At 30.5% G+C, this 16,122-nt stretch overlaps 1 protein-coding gene across 1 annotated transcript; it reads right to left on the bottom strand.

The window, feature by feature from the left end:
- Positions 1-282: 282 nt before the first annotated feature.
- On the bottom strand, positions 283-6,496 carry LOC104905421 (LOB domain-containing protein 18). The gene is made up of 2 exons (XM_010693967.4): positions 5,012-6,496; positions 283-942 (listed from the first exon to the last, which is right to left on the bottom strand). Exons 1-2 carry the CDS (start codon positions 5,357-5,359, stop codon positions 547-549), a joined length of 744 nt encoding a protein of 247 aa, XP_010692269.2. The 5' UTR covers positions 5,360-6,496; the 3' UTR covers positions 283-546.
- Positions 6,497-16,122: the final 9,626 nt, after the last annotated feature.

The raw sequence follows: 16,122 nt of genomic DNA on the forward strand, positions 1-16,122 counted from the left end.
GTTAATACGAAGTCATATTAGACCTTACTAGCTACCACTATTTCCACATGCTAATTGTTTTTTTTTTTATCCATATGAATCACGAAGGTAGCATAAAGAAGGGGGAAGATTCGAACTTGTGACCTGTCGTTTACAACACCTCAATTTTAACCAGTAAGCCAAGATATCCTTGATTTTCCGCTAATTGTTGTAGCAATACTAAATCAAATCAGTAAGTTCAATACGTACGCAAACCAAATTACTCGGAGAAGGGAGACTTGCACAGTATTAAGATGTACGTACTAGATTATAATAGTATACCTATATTATGTTATTAATTAACGAAAATCTGACCTTTTCTTTCTAGCGTTTATATATAACATAAAATTCCATTAGACAAAGGAAAAGATTAAGGAAAAAATAATAATAATAATAACAATAATAATTACGACAAAGGGTAGATCAGTTATCCAAATTGTACTGATGTAAACCCAAATTTCCTAATCTGAGCATATATTATCTCAAAATGTTTCGGGTCAAGTACTTGTTAATCGGAGTCAAATACTCTCATTTAGACATGGATGATGAAGGTGATGGATCATGCATGTGCCCAATAGTTGGTGATCCATGTCTATGGAGTAGCTCACGTGCCACTGCTTGTAGATCACCCCCTCCAGATCCAATGGTTGGGCCTCTATCAGTTGATCCAAATAGGCGTTGGTCCATTGGACCTCGTTGTTGTTGTTGTTGTTGTTGATGCATGGCCCATAATGGTTGGACCATTGGGTCAAAAAGAGAGGATAGGTCATAGGTGGCAGGCACCGTGGATGCCGATGGGAGGTCGGCGATTGATAGTTGTGGTGGTGGCATTAGCGGTTGTGGTGGTGGAGGCGGCGGTGTTGGAACCTCTAGGGTTGCTAGATGTGCTTGCAAGTATGTGAGCTCCGCTTGTAAATTTACAACCTTGAATATGATTTGAGAAAACAATTATATAACAAAACTTAGTAAAACCATAATTCTTCATATATAAAAGAGATAAGAGTCATGTATAATACTTTTAGAAAGTTCGGAAATACATGCGAGAGTTCAGACTATATATCACAATAACTTTCAATCACATAAGAATATTTAAACGAGGCAAGTACGCTTATAACTAGCTACTAACAAGAATGCACATGATGTGAGACTCATATTACCTCCTTATCTTTTCTTATTCTTTATACTCAAATTGTTTTTGGACAATTATATACATATATTAATGTAAAGTCTTGTTAGTTTGTATTATTCAAAGTTTTTAATACATAAATTGACTATTATGGAAGTTATTTGCTCCCTATGTATTTTAAATAGATACTCCATATTGACTTTTGCGCTATTTATAATACTCTATTTTGACCATATTTCTCTACATAAGTATAAAATGCAATGTTAACATACAAATTATTGTTGAATTTGTCTCAACGTATATTTTCAAAATATAAACATTTTATGTATTTTTAATCAATGCATAAATAGAGATATTAATGATAAAAGTTATTCATTAGCAAGTATCCAAGTCAAAATGAAAGGTGTAGACTGTAGTTGATAGCAAGTAAACGAAAGTAAATAATTGACGCGATCTAGTACAGTCTAATTTAAACAAGGACAAGTAATAAGTTTATGAAACAGGTGAAAATAACCTATTGGAAAAAACATGGAGTATGCTTCCAAGTTAATTGTATCTTCTCAAAAATACTACAGAAGAGTATGCTTACAAGTTAATCATATGATTACATGATGTTATGTTTTCAATCTCTTTCTCAGTTACTTCGCAGAAAATCTATATATTTTTTATCTTAAGCTTGATGCATGGACACACTAACATGGTACTCCGATCCCATAAACATATGGATCGTCCTCTTCTTGAAAACAATGCACATAATATATATAAAAGAACAACGTACGAGACCATATCCCATTAACTTGATAAAATCAAATACAATTACAAAATTAGATTTTTATAGATTCAAGGTAACTACTTACCTTAGTGCATACTCAAGACCAAGAAAATGGGGATGAAAATTTCAGTTAGAAGTCAAAAGTATATACGTGTCCCTACATACTTACCATTCATGAAGCATGTGGGGGATGATTGGTAAACCAACAAATATCAAAAATTGAAATTGGGGATACATAAATTAAACAAGGGCAAAAGTTAACTCTTTTCTCAGCAAACCCAAAAAAGATATAATAAAATAAAACTATAATAGTTATGAATCGCGTAAATTTATGTAGGAAATCATCTGATCATTTGTTTGACTGTCTAATTAATTTTGATAGACCGATACTTTCTTTGTTTTTCTAAATACATACCCGTTTAGTACTATATAAATGGAAAAACTTATAAATTTTGAACTATCTTTTATAATCTACACCATGTGAAAAAGTTAATAAGAAAAAAAAAATACCATGTGATATTTTGTTAGGTGCATTTAATTTTTGTATTTTCATGATGTCAAATTTTCATTATTATTATTATTATTAACGATCAAAGTATGTATTAGATATTGTGTAAAATAAAAGTGGGTAGAAGACTTGATTATAGAAAAATAAAGTTAGTATTAGCTAAACAATATGTATTAATAGTTACAAGAAATAGATTATAATTCAATGAAAAAAGCTATACATAAAAACTTCAAATGAGTTAATACTTATATGAAAGTACTTAAGAATTAATATAAATTATAGAAAAAGCTAATAGTCTGACTAAAAATTGGATAGGACACGAATTGTATTGATAAAAGGAATTGTAAAAATTAGAGGAATTTCGTTCTTTGTTAGAGAAAAACATTGAGGAAAGGAGAAACCGACCAATTCCCTAATACCTGCTAAATTCACGTAGCACAAAAAAAATGGCTAACCAACCTTTAACACCACAATACCAGACAAATATTACTAATGCTAGCTGCAGTTTCGATCTTCCAACCAAAGTATTTTTCTTTGTTTTATGGCAATCCAAATGTATCCTCAATTTCAGTAACGCATTTGAAGACTTGTTTCCCCTTGGCACAATTGCACAATCATTATTATTCCCTTCTCCCTATCTTCCTATCTTCTTAGTTCATGTTAGGAGTACTAATATAAACTAGCCGATAATGTTATCCTCTCACATTCCCCTTAAATATAGCCCATGTTTGGCAAAGATCGAGTTTAAAGCTGTTTGAGTTTAGATTTCGTTGTTAGAGTTAGCATTTTGTTCAATTACAAATGTATTTGGTAATAATTGATTGCTTAAAGTTTATTGTCATTTGTTTGTGAAAAATGATATTTTTAAACATTTTTTAATACATATGTGTATATTATAATTAGAGGCAAAAAAGTTATCGAACATATTTTCATTTAATCCTCCAAATACGAGCTTTTTTATTTTGAGAGTTTTTATTCCAAAACTCTCTCTAAAACTCTCTTTTGCGCACACTTTGGCGAAGGATTGTGCTCGAACTTGTTCGGAATTCACCTCCACTCTATCTTAGTTTCTTTGTTGTTTATTTATTTATTTCCACCATTTTGAATAAAGTAAAACTCTCTTTTATCAAACACCTTTTATAGAGTTTTTGACTAGTTTAAACTCTAAAAATGGTCCAAAATTTTCTTTTTGCTCCAAAACTCTAATTGTCAAACAAGAAGACTAAGAACGTTTGATAATTTTTATTTGCCTGTAAATAATTAACATTGTTGCTGTTGTTATATATTGTCCTGTAATACTTACTATAGGAGTATTTGGAAAACGAAAAATAATGTGAAACCAAAAAAAAAGTTGATTTTTATGTAATTTTATTGTCACTAGTTAAGCAAAGTTATTGTAACAAGAAAAAAACTCTAGGACAATTCTGGTCTAATTTCTCCACTAGAAACATTCTTGAAGGATACAAACTTTCTCTCTTTATAGAAAGTTTAACTTAGTGGGACAACCATTTTAACAAACATTAATTAGGATGACCATAATTGTAAATTTTTTGGATGTACATGAACAATGTAGTAGTACAAATTATTTCCTTCTAAGGTTAATTCTTCTGTTAATGATTCTATTAATTGTCAATGTTAACTAGTAAACTGAATATATTGTTGCATTAAACATAATATCAACTTGCTATATAGATTGCTTAGAAGTTACTTAGTCTAGTTTATTCTTCATTTAATAAGGGCACTATGTACTAGAACACCTACATGCTTGATGCATATAATGATGATGATGAAATAAGAGCATATAAGCAGTCTTCTCCTATGTGCATTTTCCTAATTCAATACATATACCTATATTAAGATATATCCAATTAAATTTGCATTTAATTTGAAGATATTAGATGAAATTAAATAAAATGTGGTCTATGTATCAACTTGAAAGAACAAGGACAATAGATTTAAAATAATGATGATAAAATTAAAATTCTTGTTTCTATATTAATCCTATTGTTTGAATGAATGAAGAAAAAAGAACAATCATTAGAACATCTTAATTTTGTTACTCTTAATCTCAATTCTTCAAACTTGTAACAAACTTCTTTTTTTTAAAGGAATCAAGATGAAGTAGAACACCACATTTTTCTCTTGATAACAGAACATTATTACATGCAATCAAGATTTTTTGTCCCATAGTAAGTTGTAAATGGAACTAATTTATAAGATAAATTCGAATATTTTCTATAAACATCACCTCACAAGATTTTACCATCTAAACTAATTAATATTTATAGGTTATTACAAGGTCAATTAATCACATCAATTCAAAAGGGGCTTCATAAATAATGAATTAAGATCCATATAAACTAAGAATTAAGCCATCAAGACACATAAGTACATACTTATGTACACATGACCAAAATCCATAAAAAAAAAAATCAAGAAAAACTTGAATTTCAACCAATTATATAAAGTTGTAAAAAATTAAACTCTCCCCAAATAAGATATGCCACAAATCTTTTAAATTTTTTTAAGAATCAATGCACAAAGTTGTATTTGAATTTGTATAATTAGTAAATAGTAATAATAATACCTGTTGTTGAAGAGCAAATATATGAGCAACACAACCATAAACGGGGTCACGAAGCCTAGCTTGAGCCTCATAACAAATAGTAACAACAGCATCAAGTCTTTTATGCACTGGTATATGAAGCAACAACTTTGACACATTACTAGCTCCAAAAACCTTATGCACCGCTGCAAAATGTGCAGCACCTTGCTCTGAATCAAAATAAGGTGCAAATATACACCCAACAACACATTTCCTACGCAAAAATTTACAAGCCCCACACGGCCCGCCGCTACCGCCTCCACAACCACTTCCTCCTCCTCCTCCTCCGCCGCTTCCGCCACCGCTACTTCCCGGGTTTGCACAACTCATTATGATCACTTCACCAACACCCTCAAATTTTTTATTTTTTTTTTGGATTTTTTTTTCTTAGGGTTGTTATATGATTTTTTTTTTATAGGGTGATATTTTTTTTTTTTTTGGTGGAGCAAATGAGAAGGTTGATATAAGAGAGTAAGGGGTAAAAGTAGGTGAGTGTTTTATTGGGTTGGTTTGTTTTTTAGGGATGTATTTGATGATTTTTTTTATGTTTTTTTTTTTTTTTTGGGTTGTGAGAAATGAAATAATGCTTAAGTATATGAAGAAGAAGAAGATGAAGATGAAGAAGAAGGATGAGGAGAACAAATCTTTAAAGCCACGCGAAAAAGCAAAGACACATTAAGCTGCTTACGTGAAGCAAACATGAGATAAGTCCTAGCTTAGCTTAACTCAAAGCACCGCACTACACTCTCTCTCTATCCTTGTTGATCTTTCTCTCTCTTAGTTGAAGTCTCTCTCAACTTATTATTCTCTTTTTCTTTATACTTGTGCCTTCTTCAACTCGTGAATTTCTTATATATTAAACCATTTCATCATGTTGTAGTATAGACACACTCGTTTTGTAATACTTGTGATCAAGCTTTTAGTTCTAAGCTTTTATATATATGTTTGATTTATATTATTTTCTTAATTTGCGTGTTACAAAATTGTAAATATTATAGACGGAGGGAGTATATATAGTATCAATAAGTGTGACAGTGTTGTATTTATTTTGATAACATAGAGAATCCTTTTTTAATGTATTATAAGTTGGTAGGGTAGAGAGTGGATATTTTTTGCGTTATTTCAGTGTCAGATAGTTGGAGACTATCGTTAATTTATGTTACTAGAAAAAAATTAAATATAGATGTACCACCTCACTTTTTTTTTTTTTGAATAGTAAAATTAATTCATTAATAAAAAGTCATACGACATCTACATAAGCAATCGAATCAAACAAATACATAAGTTGAATCAAACAAAAATTTCCTTCATAAAAACTACGATCGTCAAACAAATCTTGCAATGTGGAACATCTCCCGCTTATATCGCTGGAAAATACAACCTTGTTTTAGAGACAATCTGACGATCCCTTGTAGTCGTGAGAATGATTTCCGTCGGATTCATCTGACTGTATTCGAAAAATTGATAACCTTTGTGATCCCGCATAATTCTTCACCAACAAAATAATTTCACGGCATGTAATCCATTAGATCTAGTATCCCGGATTGTAACCTGTAGAAATTCCCCCTCTAAAAGTGGAGAAAACCCCTGTCTTTCGAAGGAGGTCGAAAAACCTTGTCTTTCGAAGGAGATCGAAAAACATTTTCTTACGAAGGAGATCGAAAACCCTGTCTTTCGAGGGAGAAATCGTTACTGGAAACCTAAAAACAAATAAAAAAGCAAAGGTGGGGGCTTTCCAACGGTAAAAACCGATGGAAGCCCCTTTAAAAATCAACAATGGAGGCTAATAGGGTTTTTGAAAGTAGAGAGGAGAGAGGGGAGAGAGAAAAAAAAGGGTATTTTTGAGTTTTGATGTACCACCTCACTTGATCCTATAAGATTTACCCGTTTGTTTTTGTCAAAGCCAAAAATATCAATTTGAACCATATTATTTTATCCATATATATAAGAAATAATAAATTCATATGAGAATTTGTTAAGCACAGATTCTTTGGTGTAAATGTTATACCATACTTTGTGGTGAAAGTGCAACAACCTAAAATCAACGCTTCTTTTGTAAAAATGACATGAAATTCATGTTCTTATTTGTATAGTTCATGTCATTCTTGTTGAAGTATGTTATAACATGTTACACTCAAAACGTACTCTTTGTTAAAATTGATTTAAGGTATAATGTTTAAATATCAGCATTTAATAATATCATATATGTAGCCTTTAGATTACAATTGTATCCTGAAGATTGTGAATTTAAAAGAAAGATCACATGGAAAAAGTTTTAGAGGGAGGGCATATATCTTCATAATATTCCATCATATATTTCTAAAGTAATAATATACCAATTAATTACCATAACAAGCAAAAAATTGGAATATGTCATAGTTACCTTTAACTTTTGAAATTTAATAGTAATGTTGTTGGTATGGTTTGTTAGCTAAGACTGTTACATTACTATTCTCTTTTCTTACTTCTCTTTTCCTCCTTTCAATTCAGTGGTTTTTCTCAAAGGAAAGTATAATAGGGAGAGGGTGGAACGTGTCCTTTAGGGCCTATACCATCCCTTGGCTGCGTGTTTTAAGCTGCGTAGAGGGCAAAAGATGCAATACTCATTCATAAGATTTTAATTTCTGATATGTGGATCCCTGATATATATGTGTTGAAAAGGACTCATCTTTTGCTTAATTTGTGTAATCTTATGTTTGTAATTAGAAATATTATTACTCAATTAAAGTGTATAACTGAAAAGCTTCTAGCTAGCTAATAATGGATATATTTGTTGATTGCTGATTGTCCAACTCATGTTTTAAGTGTATTTATTGCTGGTATTTCCCCTACGCCCACAAGTTGTTCCATATAGCTTGTAGGCCCATCGGTTACTCTGAATAGCGGTTTTTATTTGAATGATGCTATTTAGAGAACCGTTCTCTGTTAACTTTTCCACTCCATTGAGTAAACATGTTGATGTTTCATCTAGAACAACATTAACATTAAATTTATTTTTCTAGTTAATTAGTCCAATTTGACTTTTGAAGTAAACATTTTTCTCTGTATTAGGCATAATTATAGAAAATAAAAGTTACAATCATGTGAAATTTTATTGGATTCGTCTAAATGTGTACTTCCTCTGTTGTTTATTGCAACATTACTTTTAATTTAACACTTGGTAATAATATATTACTTTGACCATTAGTATCTTAAATATACTACTACCAAAAAGAGTGAAAATTTTGGTATTATGAAAATATACACTATATACAATCAGACATATTACATACTAACGTTTAATTAATTAGTAAATATATATTAATAATAGGTATGGTCAAACCTAGTTATTTGAATAGTATTGAAGTCAAAATGTTGCAATTTTTAAAAGAAGAAGGAAGATTTCTAAGAATGTTCTATATGTATATATAATAAATATGGTTCAATTCATCCATGTAAGCTTTTAATTTAGCACATAAAACATTTACTTCCTCTATTACTACCTCCGTTTCCTAAAGATCTTCCCACTTACTGTTCTTACAGATACCAAGGAAAATCAAGTTGTGTGGGGCATGGTGTGAATAAAGTAGGAGAGAGAAAGGGGTTAAGATAAATAAACAAATAAAAAGGGGTTAAAGTAGGAGAGAGAAAGGGAGTAAAATTGAATCAATAATGTAATGGTGGACCATATGATAGTGACATGAGAGGGTAAATAGAGAAATTTGTTTTGCCAAATAAGGAATAAAGCAAAAGAGGCAAGATCTTTTGGAAACACCCATGAACGGAAAGAGGGAAGATCTTTAGGAAACGGAGGGTTATGAAATAAGTATTATGTTGATTAAATTGACATTATTCATCAACTAACTTTAACTCTATTTTCTCGCTATCATATAAAGAAAAAGAAGTCAAGTGGAACCTTGTTAGATTTTTCTCACCGCATATTTTGAAAATATCAACTTTCTATTAACTTTTGCTCGTGCACAATTAAACATATTAATAATTAAATAAGCACATTATCAAGTTACGTGAAAAAGTCAACATAACATTTATTTTAGAATAGATGAAGTATATGTCAAAACAGAATAACAAATAAATAGGGAGTTTGAACGCTTTTCGTGATAGATAAGAGAAAAAGGTACTCGCTCAAAGAAAAAAAAAACATTTAGTACATTTCATTTTATTATCAACTTTCTAAATTTTGTGAAATTCATAAATATTTTAAATAATATTTTAAAATATACTACCTTCGGTCTTTATTAGTTTACCCGTATTTTTTTTTGGGGTGTCCCTTATTAGTTTACCCATCTTTTTATTTCTATTTTTGGAATGAGACCATTAACTTCCATCACATGCACATATATTCAACTTTAACATAAAACAGTAGTTTTTCTTTCTTTCTAAGTTCCACAATATTGTTTCTCCTAAAACTTTGTGCAAAAAAAAAACAGTAACTACTCCCTCCGTCCCAATTTAGTTGCTACATTTGCTTTTTCACAGTTTACGAGATGCAACTTCAAACACCAATATCTTGAGTTACATATATGAAAAAATTATAAAATTATATATTTGGAAAATACAAATTGGCACGAATCAAACAAGATCCATTATGACTATGTTTTTTCTTATGTATATGGAGTAAAAGATAGTCAAAATTATGACGTGAATAGAGCCTACGATCAAAATGTAACAACTAAATTGGGACAAAGAGGATAATAAAGAGTAGAGGTAATACTCCCTCCGTCCCAAAATATAGTTCCCATTTCCCTTTTTTCACGGTAATTTATGCAAGTAGAATCTAAGAGGAATAGTAAAGATTTTTTGTTTATTTAATAAATGTTGTGTGGGAAAAGATGATTTTAAAAGAGAGAGTGGAGAATAATTGGTGAAAGAGCATTAATTGTAACATTTTGGTTGAATAAATAAAGGAAAAAACAGATTTCAAGGAGAAAATAAATGATGGGACACGGTTTTTTTAGACAAATTACGAAAAAATGTGGAACTAAATATGGAAATGAGAACTATATTTTGGGACACCTAAAATAGAAATGGGAACTATATTTTGGGACGGAGGGAGTACTTTTTAATGGATAAAATTTATAGTTGAGGATGAAACTAGTAACATAATAAGCGTTCATGCACACGTCAATCACATACAAGTACGCGTAAAATGCTAATGTTTCCGTGTTGCCAAGTAATTTGCATCTTGATATGAGGCTTCAACTTCATGTCCATCCACAAGCGTTAAATTGCAATTTGCACATAAATAAATGATCCTCGCAAATTGATGTTGTTTGACACTTAAATTCTTGTATCTTATCATAAGAGATTTGTCACACCTCAATTCACACTGTATCTGTTAAGATTTGCTCATTCAACAACTGATCAACAGAACACCCAAAATATTTAAGAGTATCATACTAAATTTATAATTAGGTGACGTCATCTTGAAGTAATATATATAATGAGCTTTAAATTATATTATTTTCTAATATCCTACGTGGTGGATGGAGCGTTACACATAGATCACATACATCATACATGTGCTGATGTGCATGTCTGTTGTGGCTATTTATTAGGTAATCAAATGATTTGTCTATGTATCCTGTAATTTAGGTTTAATGCGTATCTCACATAAGTCACATTTGTTGATTAATAGCACAAATAGTGAAGCAAAGACACGAAATTTACCAATTTGCGAGTTAATGACTCGCAATTGTGATTTTTGACTGATAATATGTCAATTTTACATGTATATTATTCACTTTCACTCTTGATCTTGATATTAAGTTTCATCTTATACTTTCTTATTCCTTTAAAATTAATTTTTTTTTTGACGAATTCAATTATTAATTTTCATTAGAGTACATGAAGCATTATTGATAAGAACAATAGGTGACGACCTTAGTTTCTTCTCTTTTCTTCTTCCCTAAACTCTCGATTTTATTATAAACAATTAATTTAACCAATCTATATATGTCATTAATTTATTATAGAGTCATCTAACTTAACTGCTAATAAAATCTTGTGAAGATGGTACGCAAGACATGAGGTGGAAAATCGTCTATTACTAAAATGTGCATAATAGTTCACTAACACCATTAGTAAAATATGTCACTAGTTTGGTGTTCAAGTATAAAGTTTAATGAAGGAAGGGAATATTAATACATTATTTTACTCATATCATGCATTCAAATCATTGTAACTCAAATAATTGATTTACCATCAAAGACTTGTACTTTAACCTTTTTTGTGTTGGATAAGCAATAGTCTTATAGTAGACTGGTGGATAAGATCTCTACATGAAGCTATGTTAACATCCACGCCATTGCCAGTTTGCCTCCACACAAAATTTTCGTCCATCGATCCTCCCCTCTCCATAACAACCGCCCACCAATACCACTCAGCCATATTCCTCCATAATAACCACCACGTACAAACTTTTGTCTGCTTTACTTTGTCATGTCGTCTAGTAAACCACACAAGTTTAATTACGTTGTCTACACTTTTAAAAAATAAGTTTAGATAAGTTGTAGACATTGTCAATAAGTTTCATGATAAGATAACTGAAGTTCCAATAAGTTTTAATAAATTCTTATAAGTTAATTCTAATAAGCTTTGTTAAGTCCAAACTGGTTACGAAATGGGCTTCTTCTTGCCATCCAACAACAAATCCAAGATTTATACATTGAAGGAGATAACCAAGTAGTTATAAGAATTTTACAAGGGCTCTATGCTTGACCTTGGGCCATCCAAACACTCAGTGAAGATATTCGACATCTGCTTCGTCACTTCAGGTTCTATACCATTAAACATATTTTTCAGGAAGCCAATCGAGTAACGGAGCTCTTAAAAAAAAAAAGGTCACAATAGTTCTGATGTACTGTCTTAGTTGACATAGATCCTTCCACTGATCCTAATCTTCAAAAATTTATATTACTTGATTTGTTAGGGTTCTCACTTGAGAGAAGGGTGTCCTAACTTCACTCATGTACCAAAAAAAATCAAATCATTTCATATAAATATAGATACGGTTAAAAGAACGCACCCACAAAACAACCATCTATGACTTAGCCACTAGATAGCTTTTTTTCCGAAACAAAAGAGAAAACAAATTCAAGCAATCATCAAATTAGTAGAATCTTGTTAAATTTATTTGAATGTATAATCTCAAGATATCATTATGACTGAATTAAAATAAATAATTTGATAGCACTTTTTTAAAAAAATTGTTATTAATCTTTCGGTTTGATGGCAAAATTGTTATTAAATCTTGGGAGTATATATTTAAAAATAAAACTGTTTACAATGTAGTTTTCAAAGCAAAATGACGACGAGATATCATCATAATTGATTGTTTTTCTGACAGAAAGGTTGTGCAGAGAAAAGAGCAAGTAGTAGTACAAGATGATGCAAAAAAAAGAGAGTAGAGAGTAGAGACTAAAAACAGAATGTGGTAATAAGAAGTATGAACAGTGCGTAACGGGGAAATTCCGCGCCGTCCGGTGCTTGTCCAAAGCGTGTGGTGAGTAAAGGAAGCAATGCTAAAAAGGACTTCAAAGCTTTAATACTTGACTGCCACGTATCTTGACCATAAAGTTATTTTTACTGTATTTCCTTATCCCGTAACTGCCACCTTACGTTGTTACAGTTTTTGTACAACTACTACTAGTAGACTTAGGGTGCGTTCGGTTCAACTTAAAAAATTAAGTTTCAGGTCCAATAAGTTCAGATAAGTTGCAATAAGGTTTAATAAGGGTAATAAGTTCCAATTAGGTGCAATAGGTTTCAATCAAGTGCAATAAGTTCCAATCAGGTCTAATAAGGTCCAATAAATTCCAATCAGGTCTATTAAGGTCCAATAAAGTCCAAATAGTCAATGTTTAATAAACATTTGTATTATTGGCCATTTTTTTGTTATTCATAATTTCATATCACTGTTAGCTGATTATGTTATTATTATAATTTTAATTAAAGTACCACAATGATTATATAGTATTATACTTGTATTAGTGTTTATTATTTTATTATTTATTTATATTATGTCTATTATTTTATTATTTATTTATATTATGTCTATTATTTTATTATTCATATTACTATTAGTTGATTATGTTATTATTAGAATTTTTTATTAAAGTACCAGAATGTATATTATTATACTTGTATTATTGTCTATTATATGATTATTCATATTGCTATTAAATAATATTATAATCATGGTCAAATAATTAAGGTTAACAACAACAATAATAATAATTACAATATTTTGCAATAATAATTATAATTACATTATTTTATTATTTATTTGTATTATGTCTATTATTTTATTATTCATATTAAACTTTTCTCTTTTCTACTAGTGTTTTATAAAATCAAAACAAGACTATTAGATATATTAGTGGTGAAAGTTATGTATAGGCAAATATATAAATAGTAAAATTTTTTGTTAAATTAATAATCATAAGAGATAATTAATAATCATTATTTTTTAAAGGACGAATTATAATAATTATTACTCCATAAAAAATTTTGATCAGGGATAGTATTTACGTTTGTGGTAATATTTATGTTATTCATGGTCAATGTTTTTGTCTAATAAGGTCAAATAAGTTTCAATCAGGTCCAATAAGGTCTAATAAGTTTCAATCAGGTCCAATAAGGCCTAATAAGTTTCAATCAGGGCCAATAAGGTCTAATAAGTTTCAATAAGGTCAATAAGTTCCAATAAGGTCCAATAAGTTCCAATCAGGTTCAATCAGGTCCAATAAGTTGAATCAGGTCCAATTAGGTTTAATAAGTTCCAATAAGTTCAGTTCAGGTTGAATAAGTTCAGTTCAGATAAGGTCCAATAAGTTCAGGGCCAATAAGTTGAATAGAACGCACCCTTAAGCGCATGTTCGGCAAAAGTAGCTGTTGGCTGTTAGAGTAGTCGTCAGCTGTTTGGGTATGTAACTATTAGCTGTCGGATAGTAGTTGTTAGCTCTTAGCTGTGAAAGTAGTTATTTACAATATAAGTGTTCGGTAAAAGTAGTTGTTATGCTTATATATGATGAAAAAACATATTTTTTAATTATAATTTTATGATTAATTACTATATGGTTAAATGAAATATTTATATTATGAACACAATGCAATATTTTCTTTCATAACTGATAAATTTTAGTTGGATTTTGCGACTCTTAATATAATATTCAAATGTATACATATATTTTATAAAAACTAAAATCATCCTGTAATGAATAAAATATGAAAAATTAAAATTCAATAATGTTGTATAGCTCTCCAAACAAATTAAATATATAGCTGTCACGCAGAAGAGAAGTAATAGCTCCTGAATATATGATATTTTGTTAATCTCAATTTTTTATCCTTAAAAAGTAGATTTTTTTTCCATTGGGAAAAAAAGAAAGTAGAACGCTACTTACAGAAATTGAACGCTATAAAATATAACGTTTGGGAAAAGCTATCCAAAAGCTATTTGAAACTCCAACAGCTACTCCAACCTCTAATATACCAAACACTTAATTAGTGTTTTGTCTTAGTCAAAACGCTAAAAGCTAGTGCAAAAGCTGTTGCCGAACAGACCCTTAGGCTATATTCAGTTCACCTTGTTTTTGATTATTTCAGATAAAAAAAATAAGTTCAGATCAGATCATAAAAAATAAGTTCAGTTCAGATCAGATCAGATAATTTCAGATCAGATCATAAAAAATAAGTTCAGATCAGATCAGATAAGTTCAAATCAGATCATGCTTATATTTAAAAACTTTTTTTTTTGATAAGGAGAGAAAACCAGGAGGTGTCGTCTACACAAGAGACACCCCGTAAAGCACCCTTAAGGGTGGTTACAATAAGTTTCAAGTACAGAAATAACAAAGAAAAAAGGAGCACTAAGCAACTTGAGTAAATGCTCCGCCGCGGCATCACGCCATCTTCCCAGGCCCAAATCGATGTCGAACCCTTCATGAGGGGCAAGACAAGCACCACCGAAAATGAATAAGCTCCCAATCTTCACAAGAGACGCAATTACTTGAGCCACAAGATCAACCAAAAACTAACCAACTAAAAAAACAAGAACTAAATAAAACAGAAAATACATAAAAAGAAATAAAGCCTAGAAACCAACTGCATTGCGAACACCATCGCAAACGAAATTCCATCACCGCTAGCAACCCCACTCCGTGAAACAAACCCACACTACGAACAACCGAACACTCACGATCCACCGCGACCAACCCCACACCTCGAGCACCATTCCAAATTGACTGATTTTAGAAATGGCAAAAGCTGATCTAGAGGCTAGAAAAAACAAGAGTCCGACTGAGGACAGGAGAAAATTAGACTAGTAGACAAAACTAAGCCATAATAATGGCTAGATCTAGGAGGAAGAGAAGAGGGAGGAGGTTAGGGTTTCAATTTCTAAAGAAATTGATTTGGGGGCTAGGGGTTTTAGGGTTTGCTATTAGGGGAGTTAGGGGGTTTCTAGAGAGAAGACAAGGCCTCTCTCTCTATAAATCCCTATACTTACATCCCCATTTTTTTTGTGTTGTAGTAAAAACTTATTATTACTATTAGTACTATTATTTACTAGGACATTTGTTCAAAAAGATTATTATGATTGTTGTCGTACTTATTAATTATTAATATTGGTAATTATTATTAATCTCGTTGTTATCATTATAAATGTCATTGTTATCATTATTTAAAGTTATTTTGTTGTTATTAAATAATTGAAAATTAAAAGCCATGTGTTAAAAACATAAGATTGGCGCAAAAATAAGAAATATATAAAATATGATAGCTCAAATTCATAACAACGAAACTACTAAATTCGGATTACATTTCAAAATAAGCTAAGTGCGAGATACAAATTATAAATATAGATACCGTATACCTTATCCTACCGAATTAATTTCAAATCTCTCTAACTATTTGAAGTTGCACCCTATCTATTTCTTTCTTGCGCAAGTCATTGGACATATCACAATCTGCTCTACTTAGCTCTGTCTTATAATATATTGTTCACGTCTCACTTTTTATTAGAATTAAGGAAAATAGAAGGAGTAGTAGGATTTCTAAAAAATATAAGGACACATATTTTGAAAAAAAGTACG

The sequence above is a fragment of the Beta vulgaris genome, chromosome 1 (assembly GCF_026745355.1).
Source record: "Beta vulgaris subsp. vulgaris cultivar EL10 chromosome 1, EL10.2, whole genome shotgun sequence".
In the NCBI taxonomy this organism is placed as follows: domain Eukaryota; kingdom Viridiplantae; phylum Streptophyta; class Magnoliopsida; order Caryophyllales; family Amaranthaceae; genus Beta; species Beta vulgaris.

Excerpts from the sequence above, each read along its gene's own strand:
- LOC104905421 (XM_010693967.4), bottom strand. The coding sequence starts at position 5,359 with ATGAGTTGTGCAAACCCGGGAAGTAGCGGTGGCGGAAGCGGCGGAGGA. Across the intron at positions 943-5,011 it reads TATTTGCTCTTCAACAACAG|GTTGTAAATTTACAAGCGGA; the intron begins GTATTATTATTA and ends ATCATATTCAAG.